Source organism: Penicillium chrysogenum (assembly GCF_028827035.1).
Source record: "Penicillium chrysogenum strain IBT 35668 chromosome Unknown utg000002l_segment0_segment0, whole genome shotgun sequence".
NCBI classification, from domain to species: domain Eukaryota; kingdom Fungi; phylum Ascomycota; class Eurotiomycetes; order Eurotiales; family Aspergillaceae; genus Penicillium; species Penicillium chrysogenum.
In genome coordinates this window covers 3,964,562-3,991,169 of record NW_026622750.1, presented here as the reverse complement: position 1 = coordinate 3,991,169, position 26,608 = coordinate 3,964,562, and the positions used below count along the sequence as shown (strand labels likewise).

The 26,608-nt window shown below is 50.2% G+C and overlaps 8 protein-coding genes across 8 annotated transcripts; 3 read left to right on the top strand and 5 right to left on the bottom strand.

The window, feature by feature from the left end:
- Positions 1-43: 43 nt before the first annotated feature.
- Positions 44-1,424, bottom strand: N7489_004860 (2,3-butanediol dehydrogenase; the record flags this gene model as incomplete). Its single annotated transcript, XM_056710612.1, has 5 exons — positions 44-171; positions 252-818; positions 885-1,133; positions 1,197-1,230; positions 1,281-1,424. 5 exons carry the CDS (start codon positions 1,422-1,424, stop codon positions 44-46), a joined length of 1,122 nt encoding a protein of 373 aa, XP_056569033.1.
- A 12,029-nt stretch (positions 1,425-13,453) lies between these two features.
- Positions 13,454-14,717, bottom strand: N7489_004859 (uncharacterized protein; the record flags this gene model as incomplete). The annotated part of the gene is made up of 2 exons (XM_056710611.1): positions 13,454-14,255; positions 14,305-14,717. The coding sequence occupies 2 exons, from the start codon at positions 14,715-14,717 to the stop codon at positions 13,454-13,456; spliced, it is 1,215 nt and encodes a 404-aa protein (XP_056569032.1).
- Positions 14,718-15,738: 1,021 nt separating this feature from the next.
- On the top strand, positions 15,739-16,275 carry N7489_004858 (uncharacterized protein; the record flags this gene model as incomplete). The annotated part of the gene is made up of 1 exon (XM_056710610.1): positions 15,739-16,275. The coding sequence occupies one exon, from the start codon at positions 15,739-15,741 to the stop codon at positions 16,273-16,275; it is 537 nt and encodes a 178-aa protein (XP_056569031.1).
- Positions 16,276-18,996: 2,721 nt separating this feature from the next.
- On the top strand, positions 18,997-19,328 carry N7489_004857 (uncharacterized protein; the record flags this gene model as incomplete). Its single annotated transcript, XM_056710609.1, has 2 exons — positions 18,997-19,211; positions 19,265-19,328. The coding sequence occupies 2 exons, from the start codon at positions 18,997-18,999 to the stop codon at positions 19,326-19,328; spliced, it is 279 nt and encodes a 92-aa protein (XP_056569030.1).
- A 681-nt stretch (positions 19,329-20,009) lies between these two features.
- Positions 20,010-21,791, bottom strand: N7489_004856 (uncharacterized protein; the record flags this gene model as incomplete). Its single annotated transcript, XM_056710608.1, is given in 5 exon segments — positions 20,010-20,862; positions 20,917-21,008; positions 21,019-21,458; positions 21,520-21,627; positions 21,689-21,791. The coding sequence occupies 5 exon segments, from the start codon at positions 21,789-21,791 to the stop codon at positions 20,010-20,012; spliced, it is 1,596 nt and encodes a 531-aa protein (XP_056569029.1).
- Positions 21,792-22,293: 502 nt separating this feature from the next.
- N7489_004855 (uncharacterized protein) lies at positions 22,294-22,587 on the top strand (the record flags this gene model as incomplete). Its single annotated transcript, XM_056710607.1, has 1 exon — positions 22,294-22,587. The coding sequence occupies one exon, from the start codon at positions 22,294-22,296 to the stop codon at positions 22,585-22,587; it is 294 nt and encodes a 97-aa protein (XP_056569028.1).
- A 48-nt stretch (positions 22,588-22,635) lies between these two features.
- Positions 22,636-24,340, bottom strand: N7489_004854 (ribonuclease H family protein; the record flags this gene model as incomplete). Its single annotated transcript, XM_056710606.1, has 2 exons — positions 22,636-23,783; positions 23,917-24,340. 2 exons carry the CDS (start codon positions 24,338-24,340, stop codon positions 22,636-22,638), a joined length of 1,572 nt encoding a protein of 523 aa, XP_056569027.1.
- A 1,352-nt stretch (positions 24,341-25,692) lies between these two features.
- Positions 25,693-26,550, bottom strand: N7489_004853 (uncharacterized protein; the record flags this gene model as incomplete). Its single annotated transcript, XM_056710605.1, has 1 exon — positions 25,693-26,550. The coding sequence occupies one exon, from the start codon at positions 26,548-26,550 to the stop codon at positions 25,693-25,695; it is 858 nt and encodes a 285-aa protein (XP_056569026.1).
- Positions 26,551-26,608: the final 58 nt, after the last annotated feature.

The window sequence follows — 26,608 nt, the reverse complement described above, 5'->3', positions numbered from 1 at the left end:
TATACTGGGTATGATGGACAAGTTGATTGCACGTATTACGTATTCACGACTGTACATCCACCAGGATTTTGCAGTGTTGATCGCGATGCTCCAGCAAGGCCTTGAATCCCTTGTCAACCACCTCGTCTAGGGATACATGCGAGGTGATCATCGCTTCAGGTTTCAGTTGGCCTAGAAAAGTGTTAGAAGAACACCCCATAAAACTAGAGAATAATTTCAAATTTAGATATAACAGGATATCGCAAACTTACCGTCGCTCACCGCCCTGATGGTGTCCACAAATGACGGTTCATCAAATAATGCAGCACCCATATACCGCACCTCATTGTACATCAACTGGTTCACTGGGAGCGAAGGACTCTTTTCCCACACAGCAATATTGACTATTGTGCCCTGCGTGCGACAAGCTGGGATCGCACCCACGATCGCCTTCTCCACGCCGGCCGCGTCGAAGATAACATCCGCCCCGATTCCATCTGTCAACTCGCGAGCTTTCTGTGCAACATTCACCTCCCTTGGGTCCAGTATATGTGTTGCGCCATAGTCCAGGCAGTATTTTTTACGGTTTTCCAGGAGCTCGGATACCATGATATTCTTGGCGCTGTGAAGCTTCAGCACTTGTACCACGCCGAGTCCGATTGGCCCACCGCCCAAAACTAGCACTGAGTCGCCAGGCTTGAACGGCGATATATTGACTGCGTGCCATGCGACAGCGAACGGCTCGATGAATGCCGCCGCTTCTAGTGATACGTTTTCCGGAATCGGGTAAAAATGTCCTGCTGGCGCCACGATTTTTTTGGACATGCCTCCACCATACCCTGAAAAAACACATCACATCAGCATTGGGCCTATATAGGCTTTATACCCGAAAGGCTGTAACATACCACTCAGACCTATGAAGCCGATGTCCTCGCAACAGTGGCTGTACCCCTGATTGCAAGCGGTGCATGTCCCGTCGACAATAGTCGGACGCACGACGGCGCGCTGCCCGGGGACTAGATTTATCACATCCTCACCGACTTCCTCGATGATGCCTCCAAATTCATGGCCCATTGTTACTGGGTATGTGGATCCGGTGATGTGGTGTGGTTGCTTAGGGATCAGCACGGGGCCACTAATGTACTCATGCAAGTCTGCTATGGGTCAGAATGACAGTTCATGCACAATAAGCCGTCTCAATATGATTAGAAACCCACCAGTGCCGCAGATCCCAACATAGGCCGGTCGCATCTAAAAGGGTTCATCAGTATCAGGCCCTGTAGTATCGGGGTGGGACGAACCTTGACTTGGCCTTTGCCGCAAATCGGCTCTTCCACCTCGTCAATACGAACATCTCTTGGTCCGTGGAAGCGGACGGACTTCATCATACGTCCGCTCAAGAGCGTCGTGCGTAATTCAACGGACTGGGTGGATGTATTCAGCATCTTGGCTGATCTCGATATGCTTGCGTATTGACCTCAATTCCGTTGTATGGCTTCATCCAGGAGGCGTCCCACTTTGCTGAACCTGTCACAAGGTTGGTTCTAGGGGCTTTTATATGATCGTAAATCGTGGATTCATTGCACGCACTAGGTTTGCCCAAGATTTCAAGCTACGAGACGTGCCAGGCGTTTCAGGAAGTGATTCAAAGCTTATAGCAAATACAGGGAGAGGGTAGCCAATGAGGCCGTCGATTTGTCTGCCACAGAATGCTTTCGTCATGATGGATCAGGATGACTCGTAAGGCAAATGCGACACTAAGAGAAAATCAAGGTACTGTCCAGCAGTTTTTATAGGGCGAACAGAACAGAACCGGGTGGTCTGGAAAAACCAATAATTGCTAGTCCAGGATGCCGTAGGGCTCTGTATCTGGTTGATTTGCGTCATGAGCGACATGCAAAAGAGACGAGTTGCAGGCCCGGCAAAGCACTACTCGATCGTGATTCACCATTATCGTGAAATAGATATGGATGAACCGGGTGACCTCGGTCTCGGCCAGCTAGATTGGTTGATAACTTGATTGCCGAAAACAACCCCTATGGTTGATGGAGCTCTTCTGCTGTTGTCAAATTGCTGTTGTCAAATAAAAAAGAAAAGTCTAGCAAGCTTCTAATAGAAACGTCAGAGCTATTGACGTGAGATGCCAGATGATAGGCTTAAATTTTGGCACGCATAAGGTGCACCAAGTTGCTTTGGCGAAGGGAAGGAGATGCGGTTAGGTTAACATACGTCATGTCATGTCACTGGGGTATCCCGAAGTTGAAAGTTCGTCAAGATCCCACCAATGAGCAGCATGCATTGCTGTAAGGAATACGCATAGTGTCGATGACGTGGGACTCTCAGGGACCCACCTGATTCTTGCTATGTTGCTATTCAACGAAACATACAAAATTCAAATCCAGTCTCTGGATGCGGCGACCAAGCAGCATCACGTCCGACACTCATGGTAGACGGCCCGGCATTTCTAAATTTGGGAGTGCCGGCCAGTACCGTTCCCCCTTGCAAACAGGTCAAACATGCTAAACAGGCGGGTCTCGAAAGATAAAAGTTACCGTTCAGAAAGGTTAACGTGATTGATACAGGGTTCACTGCCGATCGGAAACCACAGTATTGTGGCATCGTGGCTATCCTTATAAGCGAGCCAACAATGACTACAAAGCGTTGTTAGCATATATACTTATAATCCGGCTTATGCCACTGTGTTTAGGTTGATCAATTCTGACATATGACTAGCACACTGGTGTCGTTGTGCATTATCTCAAGGAAAAGAAAGGTAGCATTTGGCCTTAGGAGGCGCTAAAACATTGTTTAGCCAGTTTCATAATGAATCGCCATCTAGGGACGTGGTCCGCTTTTAAGAAGTCTATGCCGCAGTCTACTTGTGGATGATATATCGGGCATCTTATTCCTGCAGCCGCCTTACTTGCTCCTGGCCTGTTCGTCCTTTATGAGGTTACGCAAGAAATTATTCCGGATTCCTTTACCACAGGAGCGTTAAGTCACTAAATTCCATTTTCACTTTCAAGATGACGGCCGATCAGTCCAACAAAGCCATTCCCGCCTATCTTGACACCGCACGACTTTTAGAACTATACAGACCATATTGACAACTGGCGGGGCTTTCCATGAAATGGTTTCGGGTACCCAGGCACAGGTACAATATCATGCGTAGAACACCGGGTGCATCAAATGAGTAAATATGGGCAGATCCTTTCTTATGTCTTAGGCAATCGCCCCAAGATACTTTTCCCGTATTGTTGTCTAATGCCTTAAGGCGAAATCTCAACATCAGTCTCCAAAATGTGAGAGGAGTTTCGATGTATAGCATGGGCAGATCTTCTCACGCTGATTCCGAGGGGAAACAATTCAACAGGGGGAACGGTGTGGTTTTTGCGGGAACGCCAGTTCTGTGGCCAATATAGGGCCAATATGTGACTGCCAATTCGACTAGTGCCCCTGAATTTTATGCTCTAGATCAACCTTCTCACGGTCGTATATGGCTAAGTAGAATTACCGAATTTTTACAGCTCTCGAGGCCTGGTCTCACTACGATTTCTGGATAACCCCGATCCTCAACTTTTACAGTCGAATAAGGGCGATAAATAAGCTAACACCTTGTTATACTTAAGGTATTTCTTCGTGAAGGACGCAATTGCTCAAGGACATGTCGACATCCACGATACCAAGATAAGACACATCTCACGCATTTACAAAAATGCGGGCAAAAGACCAATCCCAGACCTTTGTTGAGCCCCTTGGACTGACGTAAGCCTTGCATGAAAATAGGGCTACTATAGTGTATTCCAGGATAATTCATTTAAGTTGTTTTTGATATTCAGAAGGAGATGGGATGAGGATCTGCGAGGGGGGATATTGGGTGCCTGGTTCCCAGGCATAACATTGGAGCTCATACGTTATCTAAGTTACTGTCCGTTTCTCTCTTCTCTTCAGTCGATAGGAATCGACCACATTATTCCTCCATTTATCCCGATGGTAGTGTGATGCCAAGAGCTTCTCAATTGGTTGGCGGACGCAGGGTCCATAATCCGCCAACAAGGTGGCCGCGCTAGTCAACAACCACAAGCAGTCATCAGTACGGTTAGATGAATATTAACTACCGACAGGGATGACTGGGTTACTAGGGCCTTCGAGAAGCCCTTGATCGGTCCTCAATATCTCGCCCCGTGGCCCGTAAGCAGCCACATCACGCGGGTAAGTTTCCGGTACAGTAAAGATGGAAAATAAAGGAGCAGCGCCCAGCACAGAAGCGATAGGACAAAGATGACGAACATATTGGTCACGAGTCTTTCGGTAGGGGTCATAACGTATGGGCCAAATGTGACTTCATAGCGATAGTACACGAGGAGTATAAAGTGCAAAAATTGTTCTTGGATGTTGTGGCGTTGCTTATCTATATTCGTAGCGGAGCTCAGCCTGTCACAGTATGAGAAGCCAGCCCTACCAGGTTAAAAGTGGCGAGGAGAAGCCATGGTATAGAAGAGCGCGTTTGCCATTCGTGCAACAGCTTTCATGGTAGAAGGACATTTGGTGACTAGATTATCGACTAGTGTGAATTTATGTGGATGGCATATAGAACGCTTCGGTCTCCGTCAATATGGCCTCTTTAAAGATGAAGGAAACTGAGACATACGAGTTTGACATAAGTCAGAAATCGGTTCGAAGACCCACCCTACCAAGGAATTCGGCATGCGAACGGCCGGTCGTACTTGGAACCCGGACGTGCTATTCCAAACTCTACACACCAACCCTTCCCAACCCCCACTTGATGTCACAGCCCATCACGCTTTATCAGTGACGTGTGATTAAAGCCGGAACCTAGCTAAGTCAAGTCGCCAGAACCTGGCAAGGTACTTCGTGAGAGTCAATCGTAATCATAGCACCCAGCCCGTTTTCCCATCGTATCCATTCTGTCACTGCTCTCCCTCTTCACCAGTGATTCTTATTGTTCCCTGGACAGCTAGCTGCTTAATTTACGCTAGGGGCACGGATTACTTCCGGGTCAGGCTTGAAAACTGGGATCCGCAGCGGTGCAGAATTCGTAGGGCAATACTTGAGACCAGCAATACCATGCCAAAGGACTTGGGAAGGGGCAAAGCACCCGGAAAATCTAAATTTCTTCCTGTATTTGGTTACTGCACCAGAAGACTAGTTATAAGTACTTTTCTACCTAGATCCTCCTATTGGTATGAATAATTGCCGATGCCAAGTGCCAGAATTCTTCTTCTGGAACGGGTACAAGAGTTTCACTTCTCGTTCATTAACCGCTGATTATGTTGCTGGAAAGCCGAGCATACTTGGTGCCACTGTCAGATTCTTTCGAAGACGACCGGGACTCAGCCTTGGTAAGGCCAAGTCCGGTAGCCGGTATTAGGGACAAGGTTGACGATCGGAGTCTTGGCGGGGACTGTTACAGAAGCGTCCGGTCTGGGTTTGCCATGGGTTGTATGGGCAGCAACAATACGGGCAGCAGGATGGCCAGCACGTTGTGGTTCGGAGCACATTTTGAATTAGGGGCAGAGTGCCCGTGTGCCCACCGGTGGGTAATAATGCTATGAAAAAAAAAGTCTGGCTCAACCGTGTGTTCTTGATGGCAGGACGAGGAATTTAGCTTACAGGGGTAGCAATGGACATGTTTACTGTGGAGCTGGGTTGAGCGACATTGTCAAGTGTGTTTTGAAGACTGATTTCGATGTCTGCTCTACATACTTTATCCATATTAATGATATCTAATAGCGATATATCCGGGACGTTGATGGGCTTCGGTCGGAGCAACGGAACTCTGGCGTACTGGGGATAACCAGCACAGCGTTAGTGTATAGTAGGCCGAGAAGGAAGACTCCAAAAACTGCCAGGTCTGAACCGCCGACGGGTTTGAATGATACTACTAAGTCTAACAGTTATTAGACCATGGACCGCACGGTATTCCGAGAAAGCTATCTGCACATTAATTACCAAGATGGTCCTCCCTGTTCAATGTGGAAATTATCGTGCGATGACCATGTATGTTTGCTAGCACCCGTTATGACTCGCAACTTTACTAGTGCGCTCGAGGGAATATTCAGCACCCCATCTGCCTGATGATCGAAAGGCTCTCAGCGACCTTACTAAGCTCATCCCCTATCTATTCTGCAGTTTCTATAGTATATAAAATCCACACTCTCGGGTACTCAATTGGCTGCCCGTACTGTAACGACCACGTTCCGGCAGGACCATTTATAATTGTAAGATTAGCAGTTGGGTATAATAAGGGAGTAGGATACTTACATCTACTGAGTGTATTTTATATTCTAGCATCGAGTCAAGCCGCAAGAAAACACATGTCAAGGAATGGGATAATACGGCCTTAATACAGTTGAAACATGTGGCTTTTTTTGTTATTATGCATTTTGCTTATTAATCATGTCCGACCGGATTGTCCAAACCGGTACATTACGTATTTTAGTGGGGGAATTTTATCATCGTGAATTTACCAGTACGCTCGCTATGCACGTGATTTCTGTCATATAATAAAATGTTCGAGCATGTACATGGACGTGCGTCTAGTTGCCGTGGTCAGCAATTAGTAATGTTCTGCCGATGTTCTGCTGTTCTGCCTCCTTGAATCCAGGGTATCGTTCCACATACCTTTGGAGACGCAGACCCTTTCGTTCCAACTTTATAATCTTCATTCTAATCCACTTCTGGGAGACAGACGCTCTGAGTTTATATTTCCTTTACAACTTGCTCCTAAGTCTCGTGAAAGCCATGATTGTTGACAAAATAAAGGATAATTATCCGCTTGGAAATCTCGCACAAAACCTCGCCTTCTCTCTCCAAATGAAGGGCACTTCAAGCGACATGGCTTACACTCAATATCATGGAGAAATCCAAGCTCTACAGTGATATCATGATGATAGTGACTCCAATAAACATAGTAAAATTACTAAACTTCGAGGCAACCTGCGCTGTCGACAGTTTGCCATTTCTTTAGACTCAAGCTTGATTGGGTAGATCAGGGCGTTGATGGTATAGCGCACATTGGCCGAAAGACTCAATGCTACCAATGGTGCCGCTACTTATACTGCTGCAGTGCGGATGCTGGTCCCATGGTTTTCGTCCAAATCAACGAGAGACCATACCTGAGACCGGGTATAGGTCAGCGTGGCGAGAGCGTAATCTTCTATAAATGTCCGAGAATAGGTCGAACAGGGTTTCTCTACGAGAATTGGAGAGTGGCTACCTGTAGAGGCACAAGGGGAAGTGGCAAGGTGCGTTCTGAATTGCTACGTTGCGCTACTTACGTTAATCCGGGGAAAAGCTATACTGTCGCAACGTAATGCTGTTAGCCTGGCTCTCAAACTTTGATTGGACTCGTCGCGGTCCACTGCTTTGCGTATTTCTGCGTCCGAATAGACTATCGTCGGACTTAGTACCACCTAGCGCCAACTTGGTCCTGTAGGTACGAAGGCATAAGTGGAGTCTTCCTGAAGGGATGTATTCTAATGAAGGACAATATGATACAAGACTAATTGCCCATCTTTCGTGTATAGAGTCTGTATCAGCTAGCCTCAGCCAATGATAGAAGCTGGGTTGAGGTCGGAATAATAAAGGCAAAGGCTGGGGGTAGACGCCTGGTCGGTGTGTGATTGGGAAAGCGAAATATGATGGGATAATGAAACCTATAACAGAATGGAAGTAGTTGAAGATGAAATCGGGCCGCCAATATGTAGTACTTCAGGATCTGGGGATGAGGTCTGTTTGAAAACTGATAGGGGAGAAGAACCAACTCAACTCACTCAACTCGCAACTCCCAAATTACACGGCATGCACCATGACGCCAATCACATTGCGCCCACTCAAGGGAGCCCCTGAATCCTATGACGTCATTATAGAGAATGGGCTGGTTACGGTGAATTTGATTGGAATGATGCTGTGATAAGGCTCTGGTTGTGTGGAAAACCGGTTCAGCCTGGATTTAATGCTTGCATATCCATCACCGCTTCACTATTGTTTCCATACTGATATGCACTTTCTTGTCCGTTAAGCGTCGCTAGCAATGGCTGCTGTTGTGATATGAGGCTGGTGCAGATCAGGAACCAAGCCGCTCCGTCGGAATTAGCTCCGAAGTGTCTATACAGACGACCAAGTTGATTGGAAATCAACTTGGTTCATTGTTGTATATATAGGCCCATTTATCCCTCTGAAATAACAAGTCAATATATACCTCTGAACTGCAACAGGTTATGAGCCCGGGAGTAACCTCTCGGGTGCCGTTTCTACTCATCCGAGAATCATCTTGACCATCTTGATTATATATCTACCCCGCTTTCACTATCCTCACTATGTCTGCTCTGGTCCATGACTCGCCCGACCGAGCGGTCACGGCCATCGAGCCTCTGACAGGTAGCGACAACTTCGCAACCTGGAAACGTCTCATGACCTCCTATCTCAAAGCAAGGCAGGTCTGGGATGTAGTGTCGGGCGACCTTCAGCGTCCCGATTGTCTATTCAAGTACGCCAAACCCATTACGGCGGACATCCACCCCTTGGTGGAGCCCCACCTCAATGGGGCGGTGAGGCAGCGAGCCATTGAAGCGCGCCTCGAAGTGGAGGTCCAGGCGTTCGAGCGCCACCGTGAATGGTCGCGCCGCGAAGCCGAGGCCTACCACACTATCTTCCGGTACCTGTCCCCCCACATTAGCATTCATGTCGCGGGACTGGAGACGTCTCGCGACCTCTGGAATGAACTTGAAGAACGGTACCGGCGAATGGAACTCGCCACGTTCTGCGAGCTGTTCGCCCAGCTTCGTGAAACCACTGGCGAGCGCTGCGGCAGTGCGCGCGAATTCGTTGACCGTGTACGGTTGCTGGTACATCGATTGAATGCCATCGCGCCCGGATCGATCGGCGATCGAGCACACATCGCGACCTTGCTAACGCAGATCGGACCGGAGTACATCCTGGTTGTGGATGCGATCCAGAATGACAAGGATCCAGTGAATCCGACCACGATCGGAAACCGTCTGTCTAATGCCGAACAGACGGTCCGGAGAAAAGAGTCTCCAACGCCCTTGCAGGCAGCATCTGGCCCGTCCATCAATACGGTGCAGCAGACTGCCAAGAAATGCAACTATTGCAAGAAGCGCGGCCACGTGGTCGCGCAGTGCTGGAAGAAACAGCGAGAAGCACAGCCGTCCAGGGACCATGCCCTGAAGGCTGAACGGAGTGTTTCCGGCTCACCAAGAAATAATTTGCAAAATATACCATTAAGCCAGAGAGAAGATCGGCAGGGCCCGCCGACTTCCAAGAGACCGAGGATCAATATCGTGAGGGCGAAGGTGACGACCCTTTATACCCACGGACTGCAACCCCGGTGGATTCTGGTCTCGGCCGCCACCAGCCACAGCTGCTGGGACCAGAGCTGCTTCAGCAGTCTGCGGCCCTACCGGGATATGCTGGGCACGGCGGGCGATCCACTGGAAGCCGAAGGGATTGGTACGGTGAAGCTCACGCTCCGGGGGAAGTTCAACCAACCCCTGGTGTTGAAGAATGTGTACTTCGCGCCACGCGTCGGGATGAACCTGATCAGTGTACCGAAGTTATTGCGAGACCGCTACTAGGTGGTGGCGCACCCGCAGAACGTCTTTGTGCAACGCCGAGGACGGACGTTGGGGACCGCCTACCACGCAGAGGAGGATCTGTTGATCCTGCGGTGCCATGTGAGCAAGAGATCTGGAGAGCGAGTCCAACTGGCGAGGGCGCCGACGACCCGTGACCATGCAGATTCCCTGGAACCGCAGGCGGTGGCCATGGACGTCGACGACTTTCAGGAGTCAAGTGGCGCAGAATGCGCAGCGTCAACCCCTAAACTCGGCGGCGAAGCCGTGATACTCGAAGAAGATGCGTGTAAAGGAGTGGACCAGGCCTCCGAAGTGTTATGGCACGCTCGGATGGGACATCTGAACCGGGGAGACTTGAGGGTGGTCCTCCGGCAGACCGGCACTCCGTACCGACCGCTGACGCAGGCGCAGCTGCTGGCAACGCCGCAGTGCCCAGCGTGTATGTCGGGTAAGCAGCATCAGAAGAGGAACTCCCGTGCAAGGCGGCCACGTCTGCATTCAACAAGAATTTTCGAAATGATCCATTCGGACATCATGGAGATGCCGATTGCCAAAAATGGCTCCAGGTACGTGATCACCTTTACTGACGATTATTCTCGGGGCTCGTGGGCATATGCCATGAGATGGAAACATGAAGCGCTCCAGAAGTTCCGACAATTCGAGGCCTGGGTGCACCGACAGCTCGGCGCCCAGATCAAGAGGTTCCTCGCTGATAACGGGAGAGAATACTTGCCAATCGGAACACACCTCGAGGCCCAGGGAGTTGAGTTTGACACCTCGCCGCCATACTGCAAAGGGCAGAATGGTTTGGCCGAACGCACGAATCGCGCTATCCGGGAGCGGATCAACACGCTCCTGTCCGATGCGAGACTTCCTCCTTCCTGGTGGACCGAGCTTTTAGAAACGGTAGTCTATCTGAAGCTGCGCGCTCCAGCATCGATTTTACAGAAGAAGACACCGTTCGAAATATTATACGGGAAACCGCCCTCACTGCTTCATCTGCGACGAATCGGCTCCCGCGCATGGGTGTTGATCCCGAAGGAGCATGGAGCAAAACTCGGACCCAGATCATCCGAGTGCCGATTGCTAGGTTATTGTGAACCGAACCAGTACAAGCTGTATGAAATTCATTCTGGGAAGACAGTCTTTTCCCGTGATGTCGAGTTCGATGAGAGGACCCCAGTGGCGCCACTCATCGAGGGGGAAACAGGCAACGACCTCCCGGACAATGCTCCTCCATCGCCTGTCTTCTCACCAGTGGTACCACCTCCACCTAGCGCATTGCCGACGCCACCTGCATCGCCTCCAGATTTGGCTGAACGTCTGAAAATGCCATCTCAGCATGTGAAGGAAATACTTCCACCGGTCAATCCAATCGAACAAGAAGCAGAGTCCACACAAGACCTCGGATATTCCACCTATGGCCGCAGAAGAAGACCCTCACGGCGCTTACTAGAATCACTTGGCAAAGTGTACACCGCAGGCGCACTGAATACCGCATCTGCGAGCACAGTCGATCCATCGACTTTTCACGAGGCCGTGTCGGGCCCGAATCAACTGGAATGATGGGCAGCCATCCAGAAAGAATATGCGTCTCTTCTAGAACACGGAACATGGGAAAAGGTTCTGCGAACAGACGTACCCGCCGGAGATCACGTGATTGGCTGCAAATGGGTTTTTAAGACCAAAGCCAACGGAACGCGCAAAGCGCGACTGGTCATCAAAGGCTACCGGCAGAAGCACGGCATCGACTACCATGAAACATTTGCTGCGGTGTCACGGATGGACTCGGCCCGCTGCATCATTGCCAGCGCCGTGTTGCGAGGATGGAAGCTTCACCAATTTGATCCTGTCACTGCATTCTTACATGGGGACGTAGACTCTTCCATCTACATGGAGTTGCCCGAAGGCTTCGAAGCACCAGGATATGTTTGCCGGCTTCGTCGTCCCTTGTATGGACTCAAGCAGGCCCCGCGGATTTGGTACCAATGCGTCCACCGCGTCCTGGCCGCTCATGGCTTCACCATGGCACAATCGGACAACTGCGTGTTCTATAAATCCAATTGCGTGATCTGCGTCTACGTCGATGACTTTCTCGTTGCTGCAGCAACCTCGCACGAGATAGACCAAGTGCAACGAGCACTGGAAAAAGAGTTCCGATTGAACGACCTTGGAACTCCACGTTCGTTCCTCGGGATCCAATTAGACTACCATGCCGACGGAGCCGTTTCCATTCACCAACATCAGTATATCCAAAAGGTTCTCTCCGACTTTGGCATGGAAACCTGTCAGACGAAATCTACCCCCATGAACCCCAAGCAAGTCTTGAATCGCCGTCCAGACGAAGAACCTCCGGACGAGGAAACAAAAGTACGATTCGCAACCGCCATCGGTTCATTGATGTATCTGATGGTCGGCACGCGGCCGGATATTGCGTTTGCGCTGGGCACGTTGAGTCGCTTCACGTCTCAGCCACAATCGCACCACCAGGTCGCCCTGCAGCGATTGCTTCGCTATGTCAAAGCCACGCAATGCCATCCCATTACATACCGCAGTGGTCAGTTGATCGGATACACAGATGCCGACTTCGGTGGCTCCGTCGTCACTGATGGGGCATGCTCCACGTCTGGCTATGTGTTCCAACTTGCAGGCGCACCAGTCTCCTGGTCGTCCAAGAGACAGGGGGAAGTGGCCACGTCTACGACTCATGCCGAGTACATTGGACAATACAATGCCCTTCTACATCTGCAGTGGCTCCGCACCTTCCTGGCAGAAACGCAAATGTATCGGTCCCCGGTCACCAACATCATGGCTGACAACCAGTCCGCTATTGCCCTCTCGCGTAATCCCGAGTTCCACAAACGGACCAAACATTTCAACGTGAAATTCCATTATCAGCGAGCAGTGCTGAATGCTGGCGAGATAGGTCTTCAATATGTTCCTACTGAGGAACAGGCCGCTGACGGACTCACCAAGCCGTTATGACCTACGGCTTTTGCCAAGTTCTGTAGTCTTCTAGGAATCGAAGCCTCGGAGACTCGGAGGTAACAAACGTGACAGCGCAGGCGCTCTTTCCACTTTATTTTCCCACGAAGGTTTTTGAGTGGTTTTACCGAGGCTTGCCTGCACAGCGTTAATCCAGTATCGCCTTGCCAGCAAAGCGATCCTGAGGGGGAATGTTGTGATATGAGGCTGGTGCAGATCAGGAACCAAGCCGTCCCGTCGGAATTAGCTCCGAAGTGTCTATACAGACGACCAAGTTGATTTGAAATCAACTTGGCTCATTGTTGTATATATAGGCTCATGTATCCCTCTGAAATAACAAGTCAATTCATACCTCTGAACTACAACAGAAGATGCATGTTTTTGTCATTTCCTGAATAACCGTTACGTTTTATCGTTTATTAACATCATGCCTCTCTTCAAACAGTGTCTTTGCACTATCTTTTTGCCCAGTAAATCACCTTATATTTTTCCTGCCTACACTTATTGCCCGCGCTTTAGGTTTGTATCCCTAATATCGATTATATCTATTTTAGTGAGATAGGACTCTTCTGAATGATGGTGATATGGATCACATGACGTTTCAACTTGGCACGTGATTAGGGACTATGCGTTGGGCGCTGACCGGCAAGCGACAGCACAAAATATTCACTGCGATGGTTCCATCGCCCTCAGTAAGTGGAAAGAAGCGATACATTTGGAGAAAAATTGCTTATGGTAATAATATTGTTGTAGGCTCACTACTAAGCTCAGATGGCCATAGGTGTAAAAGGAGACTTCCCAAGCCCACCAATCATTGGGACCGTAATCGCTGTGATCAACACAATGAAGGCTTTTTGGAACAGATGCTTTCAAATTTCCTGCAACCGGGTGGCTTCCAAACTGCTTCCTCTATTGCTTGTCTTGGTCATTTGAGCTAGCACTTGGCTCAGGGCGGCTGAAAAAGATTGAATACTCTCATCCGCCATCCTGCCAAGCGCCTGGTATGAGTTATTACCCGATTTTATGCGCTTGGCAGATATGAGATCTTCGAGGGTGGTGACAATAGCTTGCCGGCTGTTATCACCTGTGCTGACGTCCTCAAAATAGTGGGTTCGCGGCCGATTTGCATCTTCTTCCGCCTGTTTGCAGAACGCCAATAGTGCCTCGGTTCCGTTTAATTCTTCCCTAAAAGTTTGTTCCTCAGATGTCGTCTCATTATCCAGGCTGGGCAAATAACGTCTTTGTCCGCGCATATTTTGACCAACTCCATGCAAATGTTGAAGCAGTCGTAATTTCCAGCTCGTAACTTCCTTATGCGCAGAATTAAGGCCTTCCGCATTGATCAACCATGACAGATTAGGAGCCACGGACGAAGACATGTAATCAAAAGACCCGGAGGATCGTTCCACGTCACCCAACAGACTAGGTCGCGACTGGTTTATAAGAGTAAGAAACTGCTCACAAATATCCAAGCTCTTTTGTGTGCTGTTCTTTTCATCCTCCATCATCTGGAGTTCGGCTGTATCAACGCCAGAAATAACGGGGCCTTGAGCGCATGCGGTCTGTAGTCGTGTTCGAATATCGCGTAAGTGACTTTCAAGATCGCATTTCGTATTCTCGATGAGTTCTTTATACTGCTCCAGGACAACTCTCGTGGTCTTTGTCGTGCGCCTTATAACAAGATGTTAGGCCCATCAAAGGATAAACAACAGGGACTTACAAGTTAGCATATGCAAGCGCGATTGAAATAGTTGATTTGTACCCCGCCAACATGTTTTTGAAACCAGAAATGTCTTCTCCCATGTATCTCAACTTGAGCCAGTCTCTTCTACTGCTGTGATCTTCAGTTGAATGTGTGGTACACCCCCTGATCAAAGTATTGAATTCCTCACAGGCGCTTTTGCACCTCATGAGAGGCTGTTCGAGCGAAGCAAGCTCGACATCAAGGTTATCGATCGACTCCTCCAGCGCCAGAAGAACTCCCTGAAGAGCTTCCAATTCATGGCGAAGCTCACGAATCTCCTTATCGCGCGATTGAAGACTCTGGACAGTTTGGTAGAGCACTATCGAAGACTGGAGGGCCAGTGCCACAAATGTTGTGATAGCAGACGCGGTACCGACCACTTCTGCCATGACGGATTGTCGCGAAGCTTGGTTCTGAACTTTGTAATGGGAAGTTGAAAATTAGCACAGCTTGTTGCTTTCCAGTGACACGAAGAGAGCACGGACATTTATTTATAGGGAGGTGGATGATTGTGAGGGAAGGTTGGCGGGTGAGGGGTAGTGGCAATTCTGAAACAGAACCTTTCCATATTTAGATAGCGCGCGGCTAAAAGCATTGATCACATCTGACGCACTCAAATCACACGATATACCCGAAAATTTGGTCTAAAATTACCAAAAAAGCATGACATCAAGACATAGCCAAGACACGAAAAGAAATTTGCAACATAAGAGCAAGATAGGCGCGCGCTACTCCCCAACATAATTTGTTTCCTGCGCACCAACGGATGCCACCGGGCGCAAAACTGTGCGTAATCTCCTTTATTCAATGGAGGATCAGGCTATTAGGGACTTTATGTTCCAAAGCTCTCAGCAACAATGTATTGGCTACATACATGGCTTCCATTAACTACGGTACTGTGGAGAAATACTGCTTATGGAAAACTCTCTTTGGAATCCCAATCTGAATTATTATGCTATCTGTTGTTTCCAGTGATTGGTCGAGTACGGCGGCAGCAGCAGTTGGGCAGAGCTCTGGAAACACGTATGGAGGCTGGGCCAGAAACAGAGCCGTCCTTTTCCAAGAAGACACACGCCCGCATTACCTCCCCGCCACATCGCTGTTTGATCAGCCGCCGCCCCACACGACCGCTTTGGAACCTTCACCTATCACAGCAACAATCGCGAGATAAACCTGACGCTTACGGCTTTGCGTCGATTGGATGGTTTACTCTTCTTGAATTGTAAACGTCCCCTCCAGGCCCCGTAGGAGCCCACAAAATAATATCCTGTTTATCATCGAACGAACATAACCATGACTGAACCCATCGGGCTGAACTCTCCCACCAATATCCAGTACAACCTGTCTACCCAAATCCAAATCTCTTCTCACGTCACATCATCAGCTCGAGTTTAATACCATCAGTCCGACATGCTCACCAGGCACGTGGACAGCAGGCCCTGTCTGAGCAACATCGCTCACAATTCAAAAGAAGCGGACCAGCCGCCTGCTGTTCCGGTCCTTAGTATCATCCACTTCACCTTCCACGCTGGTGTCAATATCTCAGAGCCATCGCAGCTAGCATCTATACTATGGCAAAAATCTCTGAAGTTTGTCTCCACAATTCCCGGTTTTCAACAGCTGTATTGGGCCCCAGTCGACACCGCTTCGCTAGATCAACAAGTGATCATTCTAATCCAGTGGGATAGCGGTCATGGCTGGAAAATGTTCCAGTCGTTCTTGGGCTTCACCATGATGCTGGGTTATATACAAAATATCTCCAACCGGTGTATCCAGTTTACTCTACCTGCCAATCTCTTCAACTTTGACAGTGTACTCGAGATAGTCTCATTTCAGTTCTCTGATACACTGTCTACAGCTCAGATTGAACATAAATCAGATTTCAGATCCAAGTGGGAGACAACCATTCTTTATACCCCAGCAATGTTACCACGGAGTCCGAGTTGATACATTGTTGTGGAGAATGGCTTGAATCAGATTACCCTTCTGAGGATCAATTCTTTATCGGGTTGCTATTCTGGAAATCGAACACCGCAGTGGGTGATCTGCGTCGACTTGGAGAAGCCAATTTTCACAATATCGGGCACCACATAGCAGACCTTGTGAAAGATACAACAGGTGTGGTGTCGACGTGCACAACCCACCTCAATAAAATGTCTTTCGAATCGACTACGCCACAACAATTTGATGCTTCTCCAACTCCGATCGCTATGCAGTTTGAAACGAATCACCCTGTTTTTCAGGCGCCCGTTAAGCCTGAATACAATGTGAATGAATTGACGTTCTCGGGAAATAAGGACCAACTCCATCTGGAATCCATGAGGCAGGCGAGACAAACACCTCCTCAGATATACCACGGAAGGGAGAGGCAGGAAACCTTTCTTCGGGCGTTGATGGCAAATTTTGAACAAGTCTGCATTAAGGCAATCAAGGAGCTGATTTCGGTGCCATTTCACACGAAGGCAAGCCACTTATACATCTCTTGCACTCTAGTTTTATACAATCCGGCTTACTTCCTCCTCCTTAGGCAATCAGAGATCTACCGCTGTGCACTTCAGGATTGAGATTTAGTGTATTTTGTCTTGTCGAGGATGAAGATCCTGCAAATGAGTGAGTGTGTGATCTTGCGCTGTCAGTGCAAGGCGCTTTCCCACCTGGCCCGCGCGGAAGAGTGGCTGGAAAAACGAAGTACAGGTTTTGGCACGTAATGCTGTGTGTGGTAAATAGAGCTGATTCCAATTATTCAATGCCCGAGGTGCTGATCAATACAGTCGAAACAAAGGGCCTTTAGACGCCTTGATCCGCCCACGCCGAGTCTCCTCGCCGAATACCGAGACGAGTCATGTCCACACGGCTAGTGAATCGTCTCCAGATAGAGAACTTGCCATTATCAGGAATTCATCACCGAACGACCCTCGTCAGAGTGGGTCGCGCCCGCGGTTAGTGAGATCCAACGGGGTGTCAGTCGAGCAGAGTGCGGAAAATGCCCCCCGTCGCTCGGCCAGATTAGCAAGGGATCACCTACCGCGAGACCCTTCTACTTCTGCACCGTATCCCCAGTCAGCACGATTAAACTCCACTCGGTGTAGGCGATGACAATTTACAGCCGAGGTGTGGCGGGAATGAGAAATTAGCGACTGTCAATCACCCGTGATTCCATATGACCAGGCACTCAGCATCGGGATCACCAACAGCGAGCATAGCTTTGATTTAGAGCTTGGAGTAAGCTTAACAATTATACAAATGAAATTCTGATCGTTGAACTCCATAGAGCACCAACACCACGCGACCATATCTTCTTTGTAAGAACTATATGTCAATTAGCCCCCAAAAGCTGTTGTCAATTTCACTTAACTTTTGGTACGTTTTAGCTCGAAACCGAGTGCTAGCAGATACAGATGCTGGTAGCATCGTACCTAACGGCGGCGACCAAAGAAATGCAAATATAGATTTTTCATCTCTGTGGGTGGAGTCATTGTCTAGTGAAAACGGAACGGATGACTCGTGACGGATACAGATCACGGGCATTTTGAACCCTCTGTCCCTTACATATTGCGGATTAGACGGCCGCATGATGCCAAACCCCACACATTGTGCAACAGTGACTTCTAATAGGCACCGCAACAGCCATTCGAACATAGATTAATCCAAAATCTCTTCTTCCATACGCCATGATCACAAGCGAATCAGTCGGCAGCTGAACGAACAACGGGAGCAGCAATTAGATCACAGACTCACAGTAGACCTTGACGAGGTTCTAAATGTTTCACGAAGCGGGAGACTCTACATGGATGTACAGGGGTATAAAGAGTTGAGGCGGTAGCCTGTATATCGCTTGTTGCATCTAGATTCTAAACCACAAACCACTAGGCCGGGTAGGGACCAGTATTTGGTCTAGATGGGAAATCAACATTTGCGAGGTGTCAGAATACTGTAAATAACATACAGTATATATATCGGACATTGGCCGACTCAAGATTAATCTTTTTCTCTCTGAGCATGATCATGGTGTTTTTCCCCGAACACCTGGGATGCCAAAATCATAAGATGATGCACGTGACCAAAGGACAGATAGGTCGGTTAGCTCTAAGTGATCTATCTGTTAGTTGCGGCCCCGGAATTGATTGGCGACTGGGGCCTCTAGTCCCGCGCAACTTGGTTCCTGGCATGGCAAACCCTTTCGGACAAGTGGGAGGGGAGCCATGCAGTCCGTTCCCCGGCCAATCCAAATCGGCTTTGGGCCCACAGCGGGCCGCCGTTCGAGATAATCATCAACTCATCCCTTCCTCCTCTTCCACCTCTTTTCTCATCCCTCGTAGAAACTTAATCTGATCGCTTCATCCTGAATCATCACTGAAGACGCGATCGCCGGATATGTTCCCTCGAATTTTACCTGTCTTGTTTTGTTTTACTTCTGTCTTTTCTGACAACAGGAGCATCCTGACATTTGTTGCCACTACTTGCAGCAATCGGTGGCATTCCTAATTAATATTCCTTTTTGTTTCCCGGAGCTGGTTGGGGGTTTCGGCGGCTGCCATACCACGAAGCGCCATGGATTTTTCGGGCAGTCGAACATGATGAATTTTTACGGATATATATCTTTCGGTCTACAAGTATCCGATTGCGGAAGAAAAATGCTACCCAGATGCATGAGCCCACATATTACGCATGGCAACCTTGGGAGGAGCAGAGTTAATGAATGTGGAGTCGTTGATTGGTTCTGTCGTTCCTGGCAAAAAGGCCGACCTGGTGGTCTTCCGCTGTGACGATTATGACACGGTGCCCGTTGTGAATCCTATCGGGACTGTGGCCTTCCATGCATCTCCGAAGAACATTGACACCGTCATCGTCGACGGAACATTGTCAAGCGTGATGGTCAGCTTGTCGGTGTCGACTGGCAGTCCTTACATGATCAGCTAATAACCAGATACCAAAGTCTACTGGACCAAGCAGCCAAAGTCGACATGGAGAAGACGGAATTGCTATTCCTCCTTATTTGAGAAGGCTATGGAAATGTGACAATTTTGATGGTGTGTGTCTGGGTCTGATGCGTTTCTCTTTAGAAAAAAGTACAGCCATATTTTTGTTCCATCCAATGCTAAGCATTCCCCTTGTTTGCGGCATTTCTGTAGTCGGAGCGAGATAGCGAATCCGGATGTACTGTATATCCGACGCGTCTTAGACAGCAGATACAGCGGCCATATACCCTACCAGCGAATGAAGCCAGAAACCAACAGGCAGATCACATCTGGTAGGACGAAGACCACTTATATTGATTTCTGGACTGGCACTCGACATCTTTATGTTGTTGGTGGGCGTTTTTGGCTGGCGGCGGATTCGTGGGCACTGGTGTGGCTCTGGTCGGTATATGGAGGTAGCAAATGCTTGCTGCACATCACCATATCCAACGATGGACGGCCAATCTCGTGAGTTTCCAAAATTGCGATGTAAGGTGAGGCGCTGGGCCAAGTCGCTCCACTCGGTCCTGCAAGGGAGGCAGGACAGCGCCATCACGTGGGTAGGTGGAGTAAGCGGATTATACTTCTGATCTTAAGACGAGCGGGAATAGTTTTCGGGCGTCGGTATGGAATGCGTGGAGCGGAAATCGGCTGCGTTGGTTCGCTTTTGAGGATGTAAGGGATCGATTGAACGGTCGCTTATGGTACAGCAGTAGAAACCCCTCAGAGCTGGGTTGGCATATAAGAGCTATACTCTGCAGAGGCCGGGGGATCCTGCTCAGCGATTCTCTCCTCCCTTTTCTCGTTATTGTTAAGTATCCCGTACTCGGCGGCCTTGGCCTCAATCTCCTCGTTGGTCAGCCTGGGTAACTCCATGGAGGCACGCACGTAGCTGATCTTCTCTACATAACCCTTGGCGAATATCAAGTCAATTTCTTCAAGGCTGCGACCGGAGGTTTCAGGGTAAAAGAACCAAATGACAGGGATGAAGATGGCGTTCCACGCAGCAAAGAACAAGTAAGTTCCCCAGCCAATGCGGGCAATCATAACGGGCGTTATCATGACCACGGTAAAGTTAAATAGCCAATTACTACACGTTGAGATAGCATTGGCCTTGGCTCTGGTCTTGATAGGGGACAGTTCCGCAGGGTATAGCCATGGGAGGGGTAGCCAGGTGGCACCAAAGAAGCACATATAAAGGAACAAACCAAATATGGCCCCTTTAGCGCTTTGAGCATCTCCTGGAATCAAGCACCCGAACACAATAATCATTGCTGCGCATTGTCCGAAACTTCCTCCCAGGAACAACTTGCGTCGGCCGATCGTCTCAACAAAGAACCACGAGAACGTGGCAAAAATGGCATAACAGATCATGTTGATCCCACCAATTAGGAGGGCAAAGTTATGCGACTGGTCCATAGATTGCTCCAGAAGGACAGGCAAATAGTAGATCACCGCATTGCAGCCCGAGATCTGCTGGAAGAACTGTGACGAGGAGCCCACCATCATGCGTCGAAAATGCTGTGATGGACCGGATGTGAACAGGTCACGGAAGCTGGCCTTCTCGGAGCCCGATCTGGTTCTGTGAGCTTCATGGAATACTAGTATTTTACTAAAATATATGACTTACACTCGAATGGAGTCGAGAATCAAGTGTTTCTCCAACACAACGTGCTGGTCATCAACCCCCTTTGTCTGCCAGCGCAGCGAGCACATTCGCACCTTCGTTAACCTTGTCGTGGGCAATTAGGTAACGAGGTGATTCAGGTAGATATGCCATGCCCCAGATAATGAAAATGCCAAAGACTATCTGGAATGCAATCGGAAATCGCCATACCAGATCAGGAGGGCCCCAATGAGCACCGTAGTCAATCCAGTATGCAATCATCGTTCCAATGGCGATCACGCCTCCCTCAATGCAGATCAACAGACCGCGGTTGCTGGTCTTGGAACATTCGGCCTGATAGGTTGGAATCGTGGACGTATTCATTCCGTTGCCGATGCCAGTGATGACTCTGCCGAAGATGAACTGGAGGAGAGGAATCTCATGTGGCATCGCAGTCACTTGGATAATCACCCCTATAATCATCACGATGGCACCAATGATGACCATCCACCGTCGGCCTAGCCGCTCGCCAAATATCAACGCGAATATTGCGCCAAAAAGGCAACCTGTGGGCGGATAGCTTGTTAGCCGGACGGGTCTGAGAGTTAAAGTTCACTGAAATCGTACCGACTTCATAAACTGCAGTGACAGTGGCTTGCATGGTGTTATCGCCTTTGGTTGCGACGAACATGTTGTTGAAGGCAGGGTCTGAGATAATGCCCGACATCACGCCCTCTGAACTGAAGTTAGCGATACCTCTAGCGACCGTCTTCGTACGATTACGCGAATCACTCACGATCATATCCAAACAGTAGAAATCCCATGGTAGCGACAGTGGACAATAGCAAGCCCAGGGGGCGTCCTGAAAGCCCCGCGTATTTCGGAATAGGGGGAGGCATCGTGGCGGTTTCAGGCACAGGACTGGTCACTTAGCCTGACGAATGTTATGTCAATGTATTTCAAGCAGGACGAGAGTAGAATTGGTCTTGTGGGTAAATGTTGCATAACTGAAAACAATGCACATACCCTCGCGAGAACGAACACTGGCATGAAGATGAGCACCTAAATGAGACCTGGAAGGATTGGTTCCACGGCTTCTCCCATCCATGACGTTGTACTTCGCCATGCTCCGTATAATAACTTCCACTCTGACGCCATTGCTACCAACGTGCCGTCATATTTTATTGAAGGTCGCAGTGACTACGTCAACATTACCAGGAAAAATATAGAATTCTGAATAGATAGCAAATTGGCTTCCGGCTTGACAAATCAGGAATAAGCTTTCTAGTAAGTAAGTAAGTAAGTAAGTAAGTAAATTTCATTCGCGGATCTGTCAGGCGGTGAAGCCCGATTTGCCGGCAGGGCACTACGTGATAGCCGGGGCAACTATATCACATGACGATGGCTGTTTACTCCGTTGTTTCCGACAATCCCCTCCGACGCCCTTTTGTTACGCATTTGACCTACCTGGGTCATGGCAACCCAGAATTCACCAGGGCTGCTCAGGCTTGGCAGAGCCATGAACAGTCCAGCGGCGTACAGAAGGCGTACTCTCTCCAAGGAAACAGGGCAAACTTGCCACCCCCGTCTTCAGTTGATCGCTTCCATCCCTGCGGGACCGAGGCCCGTACTGTCCAGCAACTCACACGGCATGCCGTGAAGGTGATCAGTGACGCAGGGGGGTACTCACTGTAGTTCTGGGGGCCCGAAATGGGGCAAGCGAGAGGATCTATAATCCCAGGGTCACGAGTCTACTTTGTTCGTGACTCGGTAGGTGGTCGGCAGGCTCCTAAATTGGCCGAGGAGCTTAGTTTGCATCAGAAAGTTGACTGCTTTGACTGCTAATGTTGGCTTTGAGAGCCACTCTTTCCACGGGTCGCGGCCCCCTCGGTCAAGGCCAAGAATTCGGTGACGGAGTTCTGTGAAATGGGGGCAAGAGAAGAGGATGTGCTGTGTGTTCATGGTGCCTTGTTCACATGTGCAACGCGATGGGTTGCGTAGTGGGTTATTTTCCAGGGCCTGTTCCCTCCACTGCGGCAGGGCAGCGAGGTAAGCGGGGAGACCAATCTTACCAGTCTGCATCTGCACCAGCACTGAGCTGGCTGCGCGTCTCAGAGACTCATGTATCGCGAAGATCGCTTTCGTCGGTTCAGGGAAAAGTGCGCGAAGGTGAGCACCACTGTTGTTTGACGCCCACTCCTCCTTCCACCGCTCCGTAGCGAGTTGGCGGAGCTTAGTGCGGCAGCCGGAAAGGAGGATGACCGCTTCGGCGGGCCCATATGTGCTTGCTGCGAGCTTCGCTAGGATGTCCGCACGCTCGTTTCCATGTACTCCCATGTGACCAGGGATCCAGTGGATTCGGACGCGCCAGGCCGCTAGTCGTAAGTTCTCTATCTGGATGGCGATGTTGCGGAGAATCTGCTGTCCGGAGCTGCGTCGCGGGTGAGCACATGCTTGGATGGCGGCCTGGTTGTCCGTGAAAATGGTCATTGTGCGGGCGGGAGCTTTCGAAGTAGCGACAAGCTCCCTCACCAGGTCATCTTTGATATGACTGAGCGCGAGTAGGATACCCTTGAGTTCAGCCGCGTAGACCGTATCCTGGTCGTTAAGCCTGGCGGTTGCGTTCCCTCTGGATGTGACTGCCGAGGCACCAACGCCTCCGTTCTCTGTTTTGCTCCCATCCGTGTAGGCGACTGCCGAGTTCGGTCCGTAGAGAGGCGTCGCCCGGAGAATCAGGTCATGTTCCTTGATGGCGGTGTCCTTATCTGGGGCTATCCGGGTCTCTGGCGGTTGCCACCACGGGGGAACCGCGAACGGCCGGATCAGCTCCATCCTACTTACTTCGATTCCTTTGAACTTAAGATGTGTCTCCAGTCGTTTGAGTGGCGATACTAGTCCATATCGTCGTCCTTCGTCACTTCGTCTAGAGAGAGTGGATCTAAGAGGTGATGCATGTATGCGAAGACAGGCCTCTTCCGCGAGGCGTTGTATGGCGATTGTTGCCGGTGGGACGAAGAGACATACCTCTTAGGGCTGGTCCAGCTGTCGTCTTGAAAGCGCCTGCGATACACTGGAGAACGTGCTGTTGCATCGACCGAAAGGCGCTATTGGCTCGATCCTCGGAAGATTTAGAGCCGTATGCTCCTTGTGTATACCACGCGGAGCAGCCGAATGAGATCTGAGGGAGTGGGACTGCCGTCCACATGCGGCGGAGGTGTAGGGTCGAGACGCCCCACGTCATCCCCGCGATTGATCGTAGCGCGGCAATCAATTGTGCGGCCTTCTTGCGGCACTGCGCGATTTGGCTTTCTCCCGTGAGGTGTTCATCTAGCATGACGCCCAGGTATTTTAGCGACAAGGTGGGCCGGACTTCAACGCCTCGAAGGGTGATGCTCTCGCCCGATGGCGGTCGATCTACTCTTCGAGCCCCCCAGCCTTTCTTCCACATGTGTATCAGTCCGTACTTGGCGGGTGCGAAGCGTGATGCGTGGCGACTGGCCCAGTCATCTGCGACTTGGTGCAGTCTCTCCAGGAGCTGGCAGTTGTCTAGCGCGGATTTACTCCATACCAGGATACAGATATCATCGATGTACCCGGTGACAAGAGCTTGTCCGGCTGCGGCATCATGAAGCTCGTCGACGAGGTCTGCATTGTAGAAGAGGTAGAGGATCGGTGATAGCGGTGAGCCCTGTGGAATACCTGTGGCCACCGGGTGTGTGCCCATCGAGCCTTCCTGTAGAACCAGCCTTGTTGAGCGGTCTCTCAGGAAGCTGAGGATCCACCGGACCATTTGCTCCGGTATCCTACGTTTCCTTAGGCAGTGGGCCAGTCTCTCGTGCGCCACATGATCGAACGCGCCTGTCACGTCAAGAGTTAGCAGCGTAGCGACGTGGGCGTCCTGCCTCCATGACTCGTATATCCGCTCAAGGAGAAGGTGTAGGGCATGGTCGCATGACCTTCCGACTCTCCCCCGATGTGAGTATCCGGTAGGAGTGTGTGGGCCTCGACTAGGTAGCTCAATCGGGTAGCGAGCACTGACTCGAGCGCTTTCCCCAGCGTGCTCAGTAGAGTGATCGGTCTGTAGGCCTTTGGTATGGTATAATCCGGTTTCCCAGGCTTTCTGGGAATGACAGTAGTGGGCTCGCGGAAGTGACTAGGGCAATACCCTAGCCGCAAACATTCGTTGAACAGATTTGTCAGAAACGTGAGGAGGCTTGGTATCTCGATGGCCTTCTTCAGTGCGGCATTCGGGATCCCGTCTGGCCCCGGGGCCTTGTACGATGCAGATCTCTGTACAGCGTGCATGACTTCGTCGGAGGTGATTAGTGGCGTATTGACTGCAACAGGGTATTCGTACCCCTCAAGGTCTGATAAGCCCGCAGTGGGTGCAGGAGGGAAAAGGACCTCGCGGAGGATGTCCGCCTTCTCTTCTGCCGTCACGTACTCCCTGTCCCCTTCACGTAATGTCGGAGTGTGGGTCGCCCGCGGGGTAGTATTCCTGGCCCATCTCGATAGCTTCCAGAAGTCGTCGATTGATTTGGTCGCTGCTTCCACCCGTTCCCTATGTGCTTCATTGGCAACCTTCGCGCTCTAGCGGCCAAGTTCGTGGCGTAGCTGTCGGAACAGCTCCTGGTCTTCGTCACTTCCGGTCTCGTTTGCCCATCTTCGCGCCCGTTTAACTTGGCGTCTTAGATTTTCTAACTTCTTCGTGTATGTAGGAAAGGAGTACGGACCGACACTTCTTATCGGGACCGTGTTGTGGGCGGCGTCCGCTATTGCGGAGATCAGTTCTTCGACTGCCTAGTCAACGTCGTCGGTGTTGCGGAGGGGACGATGGGACCACGTCTTGGATCTGAGTACTTTCAACCACTCATCCCAATCGGCCTCCCTCCAGTTCGCGGTCGTCCGGAAGGGCGCTTCGGGGAATTGGATGTCGAATTCGGTCAAGACTGGCATATGGTCGGCTGCATATAGCCACTGCCTCTGGGTGGTGCACCGTGTACATCGCTCGGCTAGGGATCTCGACGCCCATGTCAGGTCCAATGTGGTCTCAACATGGTTACCATACACCAGGCCCTCGTATGTAACCGCGCCTCTTTGCGTCAGCAGTTGCATGTCTCTATCGCCCATGATGCTGATTAGGTCCTCGGCATCTTCATCCTCCTGTTGTGATTGCGTCGTTTGCGACCAGAGCGGATGGTGCAGGTTAAAGTTCCCTACCACCACGTGCTGGCCTGCACCGCTATTCCTTAGCAATCTTCTGACTACCTGGAGCGTGACCTTGGCGGTCGCCGCTCGCAGTTCCTGCCGATTTTCGTCACCCTCGTCTCGGACCTTGCTCTCCACATATACGTTGTGTACGTGTATCGCCCCACGATCAGTCCTGACTGTGAGTGTGCTTGCGTCTCTTGTGTGGTGACGGATCGACCATGATTTCGGGTCGATTCTTCTGTTGACATAGAAACAAACTCTCGGTTTCGCCGCGTCTGCCACAGATTTTCCTCCGTGGGTTTGTTCCGTCGGACGGAGAAGGACGTGGAAACGTCCTCCCAACGCCTGGGAGTACGTCGTCATGGGGTCAGTGTGGTTATACACCTCTGGCTCCTGGATCGCCAAAATCTCCATCTCCTGCACTCCTTCTTTGCCGAAGAGGTGCATCATGACCTTGTTTCTCGACTTCCATGTGTTGGCCTGCAGTATTCGAAGCTGGGTGGAT